Below are 17,838 nucleotides of genomic sequence, written 5' to 3' on the forward strand. Positions count from 1 at the left end.
GGAGACACAAGAGGGAGGGGATATGGGGATATATGTATATGTATAGCTGATTCCCTTTTTATAAAACAGAAACTAACACACCATTGTAAAGCAAATATACTCCAACAAAGATGTTAAAAAAACAAACAAACAAAAAAGAACACAGTACCTGGACTTCACAGAGTTGTGAAGATTACCAGAAAAACTGCATTCAAAGGACTGAGCACCAGTAGCAGCAAACATCCTCGCTGCCGTTCTAGGCAAGTTATTTAATTTCTATCTCAGTTCCTTCATTTTATTGGTGGAGATTATTTTGACATTTTTGTCTCATAGGAATACTTCTTGTTTTAAAACATAAAAGGAACTTTCAGGTTCTCAGGAAAACACCATCCAAAGAGGAAATATTGTCACAGAGGTGATACCTGATGGCAGCAATGTATCGGGAGAGCCATTGGTAGACGTTTCAGCATTTCCATTGTTCTCCCCAAATTCCTTCTTATATATTGACAGCATATATGAGATCCTATAATCCAGTCTGACACTCAGGATAAACTACAAGAAACATTAAAAACAACATAAGTTTCTTTCATCAGCATGGTGTTTAAAAATTCATTACAGGACACCAAGAGCCACAGTACTATCAACATGTCACATGAACTAGTTAGAAACTTTATTGGTAAACTCGTATCACTTCTGTTGCTTACATGATAATCAGTCATAACACTAAGAAAAGTGATGCATTTCCATTAGCCAATGTCAGTAAAATCCCTGAACAGTTTTTGGAAAGAAGAAAACCTGACTCTCCATGATTACTCTCAGAATATTCCAAGTAGAGGTATCTCCTGGGTCTGGATGAAGAGGTAACAATGACATAATTTCCCAAGCACTTTGCAGAGTTTTCACCGGCTCTGCAAGGAAAGTACTGGAGCTGTGACCCTCATTCAGGCACAGAAAGGCAAGATTTCAGCTGCAATAGTGTGGATTCTGGCTACACCACAATGAATCCTGGATCTAGGCTACAAAAGGATAGCTTAAGTAATAGCATCTAATATACCAGGGATGTGCCTCCTTAGTGCCTGTTTTTCCTTGGGTCTGTGTTTTTGTCCTTGTTCTCCTTAATGGACGTATTGACAGAAACTAAGTGTCAATAAGGTTCCCGTCTGTGCTCGGCACTGAGAAGAATGCAAATGCCTGAAGCCCAGAGTCCTCAAGACGCCAGTGATTGAGTTGGGAAAACAAGATACAGAATTGTTAAAATAATTAGGAAATTAAGGAGGGCTACCTCACGTGGTATAGAATGCAGTGGAGATCAGAGAAGGAAAAAGTGTGTGCCACCGACATGAGTGGAGACGGGAAACAACAGAGAGCTGTACTTATACAGGGTGACCTTCCATCCCAGTTTGCCTGGGAGAGGCCTGGGTTGGCCTTCGCTCCCAGTATAATTATTATCTGTGTCCCCTACAGTCTCTTGAGAGACTCTCATTGTTCCAGCAAACAGTAATGGCCAGGCAAGTTCCAAGAAAACTTGGTATTTGGTGGTATCTTCTCCCCCTAGCTCTAGCTACACCGCCATCATATCAGACCCCTCCCCCGCGCCCCCCTCCTGCTGCCCCCTTTCTCTCACTCTCTGTTCCACTCTTCTCATCCTGACAGCACAAGCTGGAATGCCTGCAGTTTCTCTCTTGCCTCCGCACATTCATTTCCGTTGTTCACTTTACCTTGAATATTCTTCTCCTCCACCCCATAATAACCAGCTTTTGAGATATCCTCCAAGGTCCTATTTAAATCCCTTTTGAAATGAAGCTTTCCCTAGCTCCCCAGTCCGAATCAATTTTTCTCCTCTTTGCTCACCCAACACATTATTTACACCTACAGGTCCAAAGTTGAATCAACCTCCCTCCCTCCCTCCCTCCCTCCCTCCCTCTCTCTCTCTCTCACTCTCGCTCTCTCTCCCTCTCCCTTTTCCCCTTCTCCTCCTCTGCTAGACCTTTATGCTCCTCGTGGGCAGCAACCATGCTCTATGTTAGCTATGTTCCATCAAATTCAACAAACGTGTTGAGCCAGCTACTGAGGAAGCCAAGTGTACAGAAAAGGTACCGAGGATATAAAACCTGCCTTTGAAGAGCATATAATCCAGGAGGAAAAGTAAACACCAGAGAGACTCTTTTATTAATATGCAGTGAGCACTGTAACACATACTGGCTGAACTGATTCCAGTTAATATGGGGATTTTCAAAGCAGGAGACAGATTGTGGGAGAAGAGGGCTGAGAAAGAGCCAGTGGATTTGGCAGCCCCGAGCAGAGGGTGGGAGCAGAAGCTAGGCTGTGGGTGCATAAAAAGAAAGGTGTTTTTTAAACAAACTTATGTAAAGAACAGATTATTAAAACATGAATTAATGAAACATTTATTAGCTTTTAGGTGAAGATTAGCGTTCAATGAATTATATTTTATAAATAGAGCCAAAATTCAAACTATCATTCTCTACTATATTTAATTATGAAAAAGAATGGAAGGTAGAAGAGAAGGGCGGAAAGGGAAGAATAAAAAGAAAGTCAGAGAAAGAGAGTTGAGAAAGAGCTGAAGACAGATAGAGGGGGAGAATAAGAGAGACATAAAAAGACTAAAAGAAATACAAGAAATGATGGGGAAAAGAAAGGAAGAGCCTGAGAGGAGGAAGAGATGGCAGAAAGCAGGAAACTTGCTTAAGGAACGTGGCTACAAAGAAATTCTTGAAGGGAAGTTCTAAGAAAGAAACATTCAGGAGCAGCACATGGGAACACAGACACAGCCCATCAGACTCAGACACGGAGGCACAAAAATCAGAGCAAGAACAGAGGTTCAACAAGAAATACATAAAGAACCCAAAGAGGCAGCAAAAGCAAGTCAGCGCTAGCCTGCCCTGCCACAGTATCTCCATCTCATCGTGTTTTAGCTGTTAGGGACTGTTTTGTAAATGCTGCTTTTCTGAACTGTCATTGGGCTAAAATGAGGACACGTATTTCAGAGGCTCTCCTATGAGGAGAAGGAGGCTAAGCTGGAGGCCCATTACCCACAGGTCAGGTGCTCAACACTTTCCACAGGTTAAGAACAGGACAACTGAGTGATTTCTCCGGGTCACGAACACAGGGTTGGGAGGCCTGCCAATATTTCTCAGGATTCGGCCTTTGGAACTCCTGGAGGAACTGTGAAATCTTTTATGATTATAAATCTAATTACTTTAAATAAAAATGTACAGACCCTTCCAGGACTACTAACCCACTTCTGGTAGCTCAGTCTACATTAAATGATGATGAAAGACTTAGTAAACTGTTTCCAGAATTTTAATAGATCCTCAAAAACTCCAGACTCCATTCTTCGAATCTGGAATAAATGCTATAATTAAAGGATCATAAAACTACTTTCCAAACTTAAAAAAAAAGGCTAAGAATTCCTAGCTACAGTAATGGGGAATTTATCCACTAAACCATTGGTCATGAAATAGTAATTTACCCCCTTGAAATTCATAGAGATAGGTATTAGACTAGGTTAATTTTAAAATATATATATTATTCCTAGCCTCTTAGAAACGAAATCAAGAGAGATAGTCACTTACATAAAATACTAAAAACAATTATTAACATTTTTGTCAACAAAAATAAAATTTTATTTGAGTTTCTTACTACGATAAATCTGTATACGTAGAATCATATGTCTAATTCAATTAAAAATAGAAAAACAGTTGGAATTCAATCTTAACTTTGCCTACTCTGAAATCCTTCTTAAATAAAGGTAAAATTTAATCAGGGTCAATGCTAAATGAGAAAATACACATGAAAGAAGTTATGTCAACCTCAAAGCGCTCCACATTTGTTAGGTACCATCATTAATATATTATATTTAGTGAGAATTCACACATGTAATTAATATGTTAAATAGTGTCAGTGTGAGATTTCTTACCAGGCTTATCATTCATGTAAAAGACATAAAATTAGATCAATACCACTTCAGAATATTTACACAATGATCTGGAACAAAATGTGTAAGAAGTTAAACCAATAGGCACAGTTAGGTGTTTTGTCACTTCCCTTCCATTAGGCCCTGTACCTGTAAAATCTCAATAATCTTCAGCTTGGTGTCCATGACAGTGACATCCTCGTGCTCGGCGGGGCTCCCCTGCTTGCTGGGATGCAGGCTGGGCTGGATGTCAGGCACACTCATGGGGAAGATGGAACCTCTGCTGAGCACCATCTGGGTCATCAATTCTCCCACCCCATGGATGGTTCTCATGACATTGTTTCCTGGCACGAGAAAAGTCCTTAAGTCAACACACACGCCACCTCGGGAGACAGCTGTTATATCCAGTTGGCCACAACCAGACTGAAAATGTGGCAGGAAGAGTACTAAGGATGGGAATCAATAGCCTTGCTCCAGCTATTTCCTTGCAGATAAAGTTAAAATAGTGCAGACACATTTCAAAATGACAGATTTTAGAATTGAAAGTTTACTTTTCTCAGAAAGTGCTTTCAAATGACACACTGCAGGTGAGCTGTCGGTAGCTCTAACAATATCCTAATCAGGTCCTTCTAGAGCACAGTAAGTCCTACCAACTACCGCACCAGTAGGCACTAACTCTTACAATAATGAGGAAGAAAGGTTATCAATCTCTACAATAAAGGGCATTGCAGGTGAGGATACAAAGACTATATGAAAACATTTAAATTAGTGTCCTAACCCTACCCTCAAACCAAGGACTTTTTAGCTTTGCTTTCGTAATGCTTGTGAAAAGAGCTTAGGAGGAGGATTTTTACAGCTTCATTTTAAGAAAAGCTCTTATCTAGAGAGGAAGCACCATTTTATCCATTCCTGCATCAATCTGAATAGAAAATTGTAATTCAAAATCCACAAAAAGCAGCTACGTTTGAGATAATTAGGGAAACAAATTATTGACAAATGATCATTTTCAACGAGGTGTTACTCCTTTTCTGTGTCTTCTCCTGAGTTTGGCTTCTCATTTAATTTGTCCTCCAATAAAACTGCCCACGCACTCATTCCTCACACTGACCACAAGCAGTTGTACCAAAGGATCCTCCTGCCACTGTTATGATTTACCCTCTCCAGCTTAACTGCTGTTTCTCACGTCTAAATCCCTACAACAAGCAACAAGGATTTGCAAGAACAACTGTCTACTTTCTCTTCAGAACAGTGGTCTTTGCTTCGTGGGTGTTCGTGGAGCTTTGCCTCAAGCAAAGGCCTAAGAATCTGGCAAAGAATTTTCCTTTCTCCCAGTGTCTCAGGGTGTAAACCAAGAGAAAGGGAAATGGAAATAAGATGGGATGAGATAAAACTTTAAGCTCTAAGCAAAGAGCATAAACTGTGGGAATACCTACAGGATTGAAAGGCAAACAAATAAAGAAAAGGAAAATATGTAAAGGATGACTTCACGGTCCTATGCGCAGACCACAGTTACCATGGAGCCAGTGGTAACCAATATTATTTGTACATTGTGAAAGGTGAAATGCTTTTTAAAATTCATTATCTTATCCATAGATGAAATTAGTATATGGACAAGAGGGTGGTACTGAAATAGTACATTTTTGAGTAGGCAATGAAGGAACATTTTTTCTAGAGTGGCACCTTCCAGGCAGAAATTAATTTGGGTTTTCATTCTGAGAATCTAGGAACTTTTATTACACTGCTGCTTGCATAAGCCAAAAAAAAGGGATAAGAAAAAAATATATGAAGGATAATTTCCAAGTTTGGACAGGGTTGAGACAAAGGATTTGAGACAGCCCCATTTTCTAACAGAAAAACCTGTAATGAGGCAGAATGCTTCACTGTCTATGGTTCTCATACAATCATAACAGTTGAGTATTTCCGAGTCCCCCCATAGATTGCAGGGATACAATCTGGTTGTTGGCAATAGTTCTGGGTCATCGATGTTCAACCAGTACATTTATCCGAGCCTGGATTCTAGCATGTATATGTGTTAGCCTCCAAGAGATGCTTTCTCACCACCAACACAGAACAGGCTCCTCTGTTATTCTTACACTTGAGTCACACAAAAATCCTTGGCACCCAGTGTCTGCATCTTATTTAGATTTGCATGGAAAATATCATTTAATCTAAATGATTGTTACATACAAAACATTCACTCAGACAATTCTTTCCCCCAAATATAGATCTTGTCACCAAGAAATTAAAATCTAGAGGCCAGAAACATAATAATATATAACACATGTCATCAATGAAATGGGAGGGTTCATTCCAGTGATACCACATCCTTAGATGCCTGTGGCACGTGGTTGCCACACAACTCGCCTAACATCTCCATATATGGGCAACTCTGAGTTTGCAAATTAAAAGATGCTACATTTTCGGGCTTCCCTGGTGGCGCAGTGGTTGAGAGTCCGCCTGCCGATGCAGGGGACACGGGTTTGTGCCCCAGTCCGGGAAGATCCCACATGCCGCGGAGCGGCTGGGCCCGTGAGCCATGGCCGCTGAGCCTGCGCATCTGGAGCCTGTGCTCCGCAACGGGAGAGGCCACGACAGTGAGAGGCCTGCATACCGCAAAGAAAAAAAAAAAGATGCTACATTTTCTAGAGTTGCTTGGTGGTGATGAGAAGTGCTTCAATTAGGAACTACTACAGCTTGGAAAACATAAGTCAAACACCACATAAATAACAGACATGCAAGGCTCCTGGTATCCATTTTTCCACAGAAAAATTTCTAATTCTAGACTGCTGAGATAAGTCAAAGGTGATCGGTCTTCAGCAATGCAAAAGAAGAAATCTATTTCTCTTCTCAACCATAATTAGTTAATACTACTGAAAAGTTTTCAGTGAAAGGGCTACTGTATCATAATATAAATCCTCTGGATAAATTCAGGTTTTCTATGTCTTTTATATTAACTCAACAACTAGAATTTGGATGTATGTATAAAGTATATTGAAATGGTGTGAAAAATGGAGTCATCTTCGTTAGGTAAAAGTACAGAGGAAAGAATTGCTTAGAAACAAAAGCAGATAGACTGTCCAGGTTCTTTCATTATATGATTGTATAGATATTTTTACTAATCCTAATTCCCTCAAGAGAAAAACCCCAAAGTAAGACAAGTACAGTAAATGCATACTAGAAATGGTAACTGGGAACGGGTTGAGCGTTCACTGCTTTATTTCTTTGATGGTTCCAGTGAGCCAAGTTTCCATTACCAATTCCAGAGACGTGAAAAGCAATAAGGAATTTACATAACACTAAAGCTGTGCTGACCGTGATTTAATTCTTCGTTATTCCAAAGTCATTTTACTGCCGGTAATCATACTATAGGCTTCAACAATCATTAAGAGTTATGTGGATTTATAGACAGTATAAGAGATTTAACAGAATCTTACATGATTGAAATTTACCTTACTTCCCTTGGTGTTTTATTTAAAGTCATCTTTATCTGTTACCTCTTTCTATTAGAAATACTTTTCTCCTATGAACACATAAGAATAAAAAGGATAATCTGAATTTTCCAGTTGTTTAGATTTCAGATAGACACTTCTGAAATCTTCTAAACATTTATAAGAGATAATAGACATATTTGATAAGAGTTCTGTGAATAACTGTTCACAGCAATTTTCTCGTTTAGTGACTACCAAAGGCAGTTCTCAATGCTTTATAGTAATAGAAGCCAAAAAATGGATAACCCCAAAACCATTCTTATTTCCCTGAAACATATTTTTATAGTTGGACTTGGAAAAATGTATCTGCTGTTATTATAATTCATTTGAAACAGAATGATGTTAAACCATAAAGACATGTTTCAGGACATCTTCCTACTTCCCCTCCCTGCTCAGCAGCTCCTTATGAACTTTCACTTGCTGGAAAATGCCTACACTCTCTAGAACTAGAGTAGTTTTTTCTATTTTGAACATTCTCTGGAGCAGTGCTTCCTCCCAGCGGTTGGGGTCTGGGTTATAAAAGGACTTTTCTGATGCAAAAAACCCAAAAACATTAACACAAGATCAAAACCTTAGTTAAGCTAGTGATATAAGCAGAGTAATAGGGAACATGGTATCAATCTGGACTAAAAGAAAGATCAAGATTTAACACCCTAGAAGACAATAAACAACCAGCATTCCCAGTTCAAAGTCAGATCACAGTATTTTGGAGAACTACATATCCAGTCCATGAACTTCTTTTTTTTTTTTCCCAATGATATTTTATTTTTTTTATTTATTTTATTGAAATATAGTTGATTTACAATGTTGTGTTAGTTTCTGGTGTACAGCCAAGTGACTCTGTTATACATAAATATACATATTCTTTTTCATATTCTTTCCCATTATGGTTTATCACAGGATACTGAATATAGTTACCGGTGCTATACAGTAGGACCTTGTTGTTTATCCACTGTATACATAATAGTTTGCATCTACTAATCCCATCCCTCCCCTACCCTCCCTTCCCCTTGGCAACCACAAATCTGTTCTCTATGTCTGTTAGTCTGTTTCTGTTTCATAGATAAGTTCGTGTCATATTTTAGATTCTACGTATAAGTGATATCATATGGTATTTGTCTTTCTCTTTCTGACTTACTTCACTTAGTATGATAATCTCTAGGTCCATCCATGTTGATGCAAACAGCATTATTTCATTTTTTATGGGTGAGTAGTATTCCATTGCATATATGTACCACATCTTCTTTATCCATTCAGGCAAACAGAGTTTTTAATCTATGAGATGGAGCTGGCGGGAACTTGGTATTCGTCTGCCTGGAGGTCTCTTACCCAGATGGTCGCTTGGCTCACTCCCTCAAAATCCTTTCTGATTTCTGGTTTAATGTCCCCTCCTCAGATCTCTTCCGGCCACCCTCTCTAAAGGATTGCCATCACTCTGGATCCTGCTTTACATTTCAGTCACGGCATTATCACTATCTCACACCATATTTTGTATTTGTTTATGTGGTTATTGTATCCTCCCTCAAAAAAGAACATAAACTCCATGAAGACATGGATTCTCTCTAGTTTTTGCTCTATCTCCAACACCAGGAATAGTGCCTGACATGTAGCAGCCATTCCATACATACTTGTTAGATTACTGCACAAGTAAAAACAAGTTGGATAAACAAACCAATTATTAAAAATGATAATTTGGGATTTCCCTGGTGGTGCAGTGGTTAAGAATCCACCTACCAAGGGACTTCCCTGGTGGAGCAGTGATTAAGAATCCACCTGCCAATGCAGGGGACATGGCTTCCATCCCTGGTCCAGGAAGATCCCACATGCCGTGGAGCAACGAAGCCCATGTGCCACCACTACTGAGCCTGTGCACCACAACTACTGAAGCCCACATGCCTAGAGCCCATGCTCCACAAGAGAAGCCACCACAGTGAGAAGCCTGCACACCACAACGAAGCATAGTCCCCGCTTGCTGCAACTAGAGAAAGCCCGTGCGCAGCAACAAAGACCCAACGCAGCCAAAAATTAATTAATTAATTAATTAAAAAAAAAAAAAAAGAATCTGCCTGCCAATGCAGGGAACACAGGTTCGATACCTGGTCCACGAAGATCCCACATGCCGCGGGGCAACTGAGCCCACGCACCACAACTACTGAGCCTGAGTGCTAGAGCCCGGGAGCCACAACTACTGAGCCCACGCACCACAGCTAGTGAAGCCCATGTGCCTAGAACCCGTGCTCCACAACAAGAGAAGCCACCGTAATGAGAAGCCCATGCACTGCAACAAAGAGTAGCCCCTGCTCGCCGCAACTAGAGAAAACCCACACACAGCAACGAAGACCCAATGCAGTCAAAAAAATAATAATTATTTTTATAAGGCTTATATAAAAAATTAGATATTAGTACACTAAGGGTAAGTTTCATCAAGGTGAGTTTTTGCTTGCTTTCTTTTATACTTTCTTAATTTTCTAATTTTTTCTAAAAGCATATATAATTTAATGTTACTTAAAAACGTATTTGTTAAAAAGAAAAACATACTTTCTTAATTTTCTAATTTTTTCTGAAAGCATATATAATTTAATGTTACTTAAAAACGTATTTGTTAAAAAGAAAAACAAAAAGATTTGTTAAAAAGAAAAAATAGATAACAATAAGATAAGGAAAATCATGGAATCTGACTTTATCAAGGGCATATCACATCCCATGTACTTTGCTAGGCCACATACACTGTTCACAGCAGGTAGGGAAGTGGGGAACCCATCTCATTTTACACGGCCGGAAAGCGGCAGAGCCTCAGATTCAGGTCAACTAATGTCAATGTGCATCTTTTCCCCACACCATGTTGCTTCACTAAAGGCTATCACCTTCCAAGTTTCCAAAGATTGTATACTAGAACTCAGAAACCTACCAAATGCAGAAAGAAAATATCCTAGTTAAAACTGTGTACTGAAAACGTAGAATTACTATTAATCATATCATGAATCTGCTCACATTATTCTCAAGTGATTTTATCCACCAGTTATTATTATATAATGAACCAACACTACTCGTGGCATTATGTTTATATGACACAATTTAATTTTAAGGGCAGCCCCTGTTCAGAAACTATTTATTAGGTAACCAATGTTCATCTGGCTCTTATATTAGGGATATCGAGGATGGGAGGACACAAGAGAAGTAGAGAGTTTATAATAGAGCTAAGAAAACAGAAATCATGTCTCCCCCCTCCCCAATTGAAGACCAAATACAAAGCAAATAAGATAGTAATAGTATAGCATGGACGGTATACAAAATTGCTTAGGATGTTTATTTTAATTGGGAAAATTATTTTAGGGTGAGGAGAGTGAAAGGCAGCTTCACTGAAGAGATACAATTTTGAACTAGGCTTTGAATGGTGTAAAGGATTTAGATTACTGTGATCTTTCTCAAATCACTTTGCCATCCGATGCTCAGAACCTTAATCCTAATAAAATAGGTCCCAATTTCTTGTGAGAATAAAATTATGTAATGTGTGCAAAAAAAAATGAAGAATGAAAAATACCATATAATTGTATTACCTCAAAATGAAAAATGGAGGACACATGCATGTTTTCACTACAGCCATGAAAAACAGCTCTTCTCTATTTCATTATGTTCTATTATAGTGGTCGCCACCTTAGTAATGAGCCTGTGGTCCATCACATAATCATAGCTCATTACCTCTTACACTATGACATGGTTGACACAAAATATCACCTCTAAAAGGAGAAGTCTTGCAGAGGAATGATTTGTAAAGAATACTCAATGGCCAGAGTAGATGATATGACACCTAATTTTCTTCATTCTGAATAAACACTCGTTGAACACAGTATGTTGATAAGCCATTTACAGACTCCAACTTTCCAAGACCTTAGAGACAGAACAGGGCTTCCCTGGTGGTGCAGTGGTTAAGAATCCGCCTGCCGATGCAGGGGACACGGGTTCAAGCCCTGGTCTGGGAAGATCCCAAATGCCATGGAGCAACTAAGCCCATGCGCCACAACTACTGAGTCTGTGCTCTAGAGCCCACAAGCCACAGCTACTGAAACCCACGTGCCTAGAGCCCGTGCTCCACAACAAAGAGAAGCCACTGCGATGAGAAGCCCGCGCACCGCAATGAAGAGTAGCCCCCATTCACTGCAACTAGGGAAAGCCTGTGCACAGCAGCAAAGACACAACGCAGCCAAAAATAAATAAAAATAAAATAAATACATTTATAAAAAAAAACGAAACAGAACAAAGCAAAACCTACTAGAAACATGTTACTAAAGTATAGTAATGTTATTAGCTGTCTTTTTCTGAATATCAAGTAGACTGCTTAGAGGGAAATTATTTCCCATCCCACACCCTAAAGAAGTGTTATTCAAAGGATAAATTGAAAAAGCAATTCATACAAAACACTGGTTAAGTCCTACATCTTATTTTGGATTTCATCACTGTCCAATACTGACAAAGTCATTTCAGTATTCCAAACCTCAAGATTTCATTTTAATTTGCCAAACTGATCTTTAATTCTTAACAGCTGCTAATGCAAGCAATAAGTGGACTTACATACTATTTTTATAATTGAGATGTAAATTAAATACAGTGCAATACGCAGATCTTAAATGAAAGATTTTAGTAGTTTGGACAAGAAGGACCCATATAAACTACAGGGTATCCAGATATTCAGACATTTCCGTTACCCCAGAAAGCTCTTTTGTGCCCTTTCCCAGTTATTGAGCTCTACATTCCCCCTCACCACCACCACCAAAAACAACCACTCCTCTGATATATCATACCATAGAGATATACACTGAATAGTGTACAGTTTCATAGGTATATGATTTTAGTTAACTGATTATGGCCAAACAGTACTATTAAATCAATCACTGTTAAAGTACACAAGGGCCTCTAGTTCCTTGCTGATCTGGTGTTGCCTCACCCACATAAGTATTTTTGTCAGTGACAGGTGAAGTCAGAAAGAGCATGTTTTGCAAATGCAAAGACAACATGAAACAATGAAGGATAACTAATATAGTAAATGACTCCATCAAATCCCAAAACTCCATGGACAGGTTGAAAACTAATGGATTAAAATCAATAAAACCAAGAGCTGGTTCTTTGAAATGGTAAGCAAAATTGACCAACCTCTGGCCAGGCTCACCAAGAAGAAAAGAGAGAGGACCCAAATAAACAAAATAAGAAATGAAAAAGGAGAAATCTCAGTTGACACTGCAGAAATCCAGAAAACCATAAGAGAATACTATGAACAATTAATTATATGCCAACAAATTTGACAACCTAGAAGAAATGGACAACTTTCTAGAAACATACAGCCCATCAAAACTGAATCAAGAAGAAATAGATGATATGAACAGACCGATCACTAGAAGTGAAATAGAATCTGTAATTAAAAAAAAAAAAAAAAACTCCCTACAAACAAAAGTCTAGCACCAGATGGCTTCACAGGCGAATTCTACCAAACATACAAAGAAGAACTTATACTGAGCCTTCTCAAATTCTTCCAAAAGACTGATGAGGAGGAAAGACTCCCAAAGATATTCTATGAAGCCACCATCACCCTGATACCAAAACCAGACAAAGACACCACCAAAAAAAGAAAACTAAAGGTCAGTATCTTTGATGAATATAGATGCAAAAATTCTCAACAAAATATTAGCAAACCGAATCCAGCAATACATAAAAAAGATCATAGGCCACGACCAAGTGGGATTCATCCCCAGTTCACAAGGAGGGTTCAATATGTGCAAATCAATCTATGCATTAACAAAAGAAAACTAATGGGTTAAATCCAACAAAGTAAAATCAAAATATAAAATGCCCTGCCATTTAGGTCCAAATAAAACGAACTCAAGTATGTGATGGGAAAATGTGATGTTAACAGAGCACAAACTAGAACTTTAGTTTCATTCAAGTTCAGTAGAAATCAATACTATGTCATCATTACCAAAAACACTCATTTTCATCTAGACTGTATTACAAAAGTAAAGTGTTTATTATGAATGAGAAAATGACTTTTCTTGCCATATCAGTGATCAAAAATATTAGAAACATAAGAGGAACTGTTAAAGAAACTGCTGGTGATGACACAGAGAGGAGGAGATATTCAGGTGACATGCCGGCCATCTGCAAACATAGAAAGAACTGATATGTGAAAGTGAGGCTAGATTTCCACATGGCTCCAGGGAACAAAAGTAGGGCTGCTTGTTGGAAGTGAGAGGGAGGTATATTTAGGATAACCTAACAAAAGAGACAATATTTGGAGCTGCTGTAAATAAGAAAGGCCTACCTTTTGCAGCAGTAAAATCTTGGTCACTCAGGTGTTCCAAAAGATCCTAGATGACCATTTGCTACAGGTACTATGAAGATCTGAAGTTCATATAGACGATTTCTACAGTCCCTTTACGTGCTAACATTCTACAAATCTATGATTGGGTTCCAATAAGGTGCCTTAGTAGGTCACTGGTGGATGCTCTTGACCAGAAATTGAGGGAACTGAGGAACCTACCCCAGTGTATTAACACCTTGAGGCATTAGATTCTGAGGGTCAAACAATTGGATGAAATAACTGAGTAGAAAGAAGGTGAGGACAACCTGGTCCTCTTTAGTCATTCTCATTATTTGTGAGGTCATCTAGGTATTGATTCTGTCCTATTAACTCAATTTGGTAATGTCAGTAGCTCTTCCTGGCTGCCAGGAATCATTTACACCACTCCTACAGAACTCCAGAGGTTTTGGAGTCACTTTATAGCTTAGAGAATAAGAATAAACTCCACACTAAACTGCGGAAGGTGCTTCATCCATTGTGTGGCTGATACCTTTGGGAAACCAAAACCCAAAGTACTATAGACAGTGCCTTTGTTTCCAACACATCCCAGAGAAATACAGATGAACCTACAGAGTCTTCTGCCTCTACTGAGTTAAATTAATTACAAAGTATAACAAAAATATTTTTATGTATCATAAATTTATGTGAGAAATCCCTGACTGAGAGAACTAGAAGGCAGTTATAGAGTTGCTTCCTGACTTAGTGTAATATGGAAGTTATGCATGCATCATACCCATTAAATCCTCCTGAAATTTATGAACCTACACAGTTAGCAAGGGAATAGTTGAACCATATTATTCTGTTAAGATGGTGCACCAAACCTAAATGCTCACAGACGAATGGATTAAAAAGATGTGGTATATATATATTCAACCAAATACTACTCAGCCATAAAAAAAGAATGAAATAATGCCATTTGCATCAGTGTGGATGGACCTAGAGATTATCGTACTAAGTGAAGTAAGTCAGAAAGAGAAAGACAAATACCATATGATATCACTTACATGTGGAATCTAAAATATTATACAAATGAATTTATTTACAATACTGAAACAGACTCACAGACATAGAAAACAAACTTACGGTTACCAAAGGGGAAAGCCAGGGTCGGGGGAGGAGGGATAAATTAGGAGTTTGGGATTAGCAGATGCAAACTATTATATATAAAGCCGATAAACAACAAGTTCCTACTGTGTAGAACAAGGAACTAATTATATTCAATATCTACCTGTAATAAACCATAATGGAAAAGAATATAAAAAAGAATATATTACACATATGTGTGTGTGTGCGTGTGTATATACACATTTATAACTGAATCACTTTGCTGTACACCAGAAACTAACAAAACACTGTAAATCCGCTATACATCAATTATAAAAAAGAGATGGTGCAGAGATTGTGAAAAGCTATAACATTAATCACTAAAATTGTAGAAACAAAATACCAGGAAGTATTTTAACATGAACTGGCATTTGTCATGTTATCTCCCATTCATTGGAAGTTTTGAAAGCCAGATTAAATCTGAGATGTCATGATCTAGAAAATATCCTTATCATTCAAATACATATTTATATAAAACATGTAGGTTACATACATTCATCAAATGTATGTCACTCAGTAAATACTTCTGAAAGCCAAGTATGCATGTTATGTTAGGCATGGTACAAGTCAGCTATGGAAACAGAAACAGAATGCATTTTCATAGCTTTTCTCCCCACTTCTGGCTCTCTCAGTCAATAATTTTGAATCTTTATTATTGAATTTTCTAGGTAGTAATTCTAAGAGTCATGGAGCCTTTCATAAGTCTACTAGGAAAAACAGACATAAAAAATTTCAACACTAACAAAAAAAAGTCACCAACATACATTTGGAATATTAGGGTCTCTATTTTTGTCCTTCAAATGCATGTTTATATAAGGCATGGCACATACATTCATCCTAGTGATAAGCGAGTTATGAAAGTATATATGAAATACAGAAGTAGCTCATAGCAAAGTGTCCTGGAGGATAAAATTGTTTCGTATTACTGGGGAAACAGCAAGAGACAGAACTAGAGACGTCTAATGCAGATTATGAAGACCTGTGGGCACCAACTTCGGGAACTGGGTTGTTACTCTCTAAGAGATGATGATAACTAGTAAGAGGTAGAGGATGTGATTCAGAAGGACCCTTATGTGGGAATGTGGAGAAAAAGCCAAAAACAGCGTCAGGGAGACCAGCAGGGAGTGAAAAGGAACATCCAACTTCAAGATATTTAAGTGGTAACAGTTTTAAGACTTGTGTTTCAAACTTTGCTTCTGAGACAATCCCAACAACGGTTCACGAAGGCGAGATTCTTGGCTTAAATTTTTTTTTTGGATCTGACTTGTGAAGTCACCTCAAGTTAAATCAAAACTCTTTAATAAACACCCACTGTTTCGTGTTAAACTTTCTTGGGAAACTTGGAAAAAGTAGAAAGCAGAGTCCCTGCAGATGAAGAAGTCATCTGTACAGAAAGTAGTGTAACAGCCGAAAGCACATCCGCGGCAGGGCTGTTGGTTTTTGTGAAGAACTAGAGAAAAAGAAAAAGAAAAAGAAAGCTGAATTCAAAATGTGGCTCAGCAGGCTACGGGCTGTATGGTCTCAGGGCAAGTGTTTACCCTCTGTAAGAGCACATTTCCTGGGCACAGTGTGGCCACAATACCTACTCGCTGCATTGTGACAAGGATTTCAGATAAAAATATGCAAGACTTTGATGTGTGCTAGGCGTTAAATACAAATAATAGATTCCCTTCTGAAGTAATCCTCTGTCAAATGTGTGGCCTAGCAAATGGTGGACACTCACTATTAACTATATAATAGACATATTACATAGTTATTCTCTGCCTATTTTTTTACCTTCATTTGATTTTTGAAAGGGACATGATCTAGCGTAGATCATGTGTTTGAGAACCTCTTGATATAGAGAGAGAAGACTAGGCCCAGAGGGGGAAAACAAGTCCTCCCAGGCACCATTGATAACTAAGAGAAAACCTGACAGTTATAGGCACTTTTTCTAAAACTTCTAAAAGCTTAAGGAGGAAAAAAATATATAACAAAAGTGTAAAAGACATTATACATTAAGCCAGAAAGGACTTAGAGGTGCAGTCAGCACAGCACAAAGCCGGTAAGAGAACCAGACTCAGAAGATCAGAATATCACAGAAATCTTCCTTCACATCCGAAGAAAAGGATTCCATAAAACACCTGCTGCCCGGAGTAGATTTCTGATGCCAGTGATTCTGGGGCATTTGGAAGTAGGTAGCCTCTAGAAATTTGTTTCATCTCTAGAACTTTGCTGTGCATTTAAATGTCTTAATGTTGTTTTTATTTGTCTCCCTAATCTCTATCTTCTATAAGATCTGAATCATTTTTATTTTTCTTCCTAATCTGTTATTTCCTATGAGATCTTAATCTTGACCTACAGTTTTTCCAGTCTTGGTACTTTTCTGGAAAATATCTGTAGTGGATGCTGTGATGGTCCTGCCCAGATTCCCTTTCAGGAAGGAAGGACTATTGCCTCAGCTGCTAGCAGTGCCACTTGGGGGACAGCCCTCAAAAGTCAGCCCTCTGGGGATTGGCTGGTCTGAAAACAGCTGCCTCAAGCAAGACCACACCCCATTCCAGGGCAGCCCACGGGGCCATAAAAACTCAGCCCCCTCACTCCAATGAGAGAGAACTCTGAAAGGACACCCCAACTTCACACCACCCAGAGGCTCCCCACTAAGACCACAACACAACCCAATTTCTCGCTTGGCCCAGGCCTGCTTATTTCCCTTCCATTCCACCAGTGTTGATGCTAAGAGCTCTCCCTAGTAAGCCTCCGGCGTGCTCATCTCTGTTCAGAGTCTGCTTCCTGGGGAACACAACCTGCACTAAGGACCTCCAGAGATCCTGGGCAGTTGCTGTCAGGAGACGAATCTCAAGGCATGATGAGAACACACTCATCTGACACAGGGCACACACACAGAGGACAAGAGAAACCTATCACTGTGGACAGGATTGCACACGTGTCCCGGCCGCCTCTTTGAGGCTCCAGCTCCCTCTACTAGAAGCGTATGATGTGAA

At 38.9% G+C, this 17,838-nt stretch overlaps 1 protein-coding gene across 3 annotated transcripts in view; it reads right to left on the reverse strand.

Moving 5' to 3' along the window:
- The window catches only part of ITPR2 (inositol 1,4,5-trisphosphate receptor type 2), a 523,758-nt gene that overhangs the window by 310,751 nt on the left and 195,169 nt on the right, over positions 1 to 17,838 (reverse strand). For all 3 annotated transcript variants that reach the window (XR_004483814.2, XM_033430221.2, XM_004270904.3), the window contains 2 exons: positions 4,064 to 4,257; positions 402 to 531 (listed from right to left, as the gene is read on the reverse strand). Coding sequence is in view for 2 of the 3 variants with exons in the window: in XM_033430221.2 (XP_033286112.1) it covers positions 402 to 531; positions 4,064 to 4,257 (324 nt within the window). In the remaining variant the exon portion in view is untranslated. The remainder of the gene's footprint in view (positions 1 to 401; positions 532 to 4,063; positions 4,258 to 17,838) is intronic.

The sequence above is a fragment of the Orcinus orca genome, chromosome 11 (assembly GCF_937001465.1).
Source record: "Orcinus orca chromosome 11, mOrcOrc1.1, whole genome shotgun sequence".
NCBI lineage: Eukaryota > Metazoa > Chordata > Mammalia > Artiodactyla > Delphinidae > Orcinus > Orcinus orca.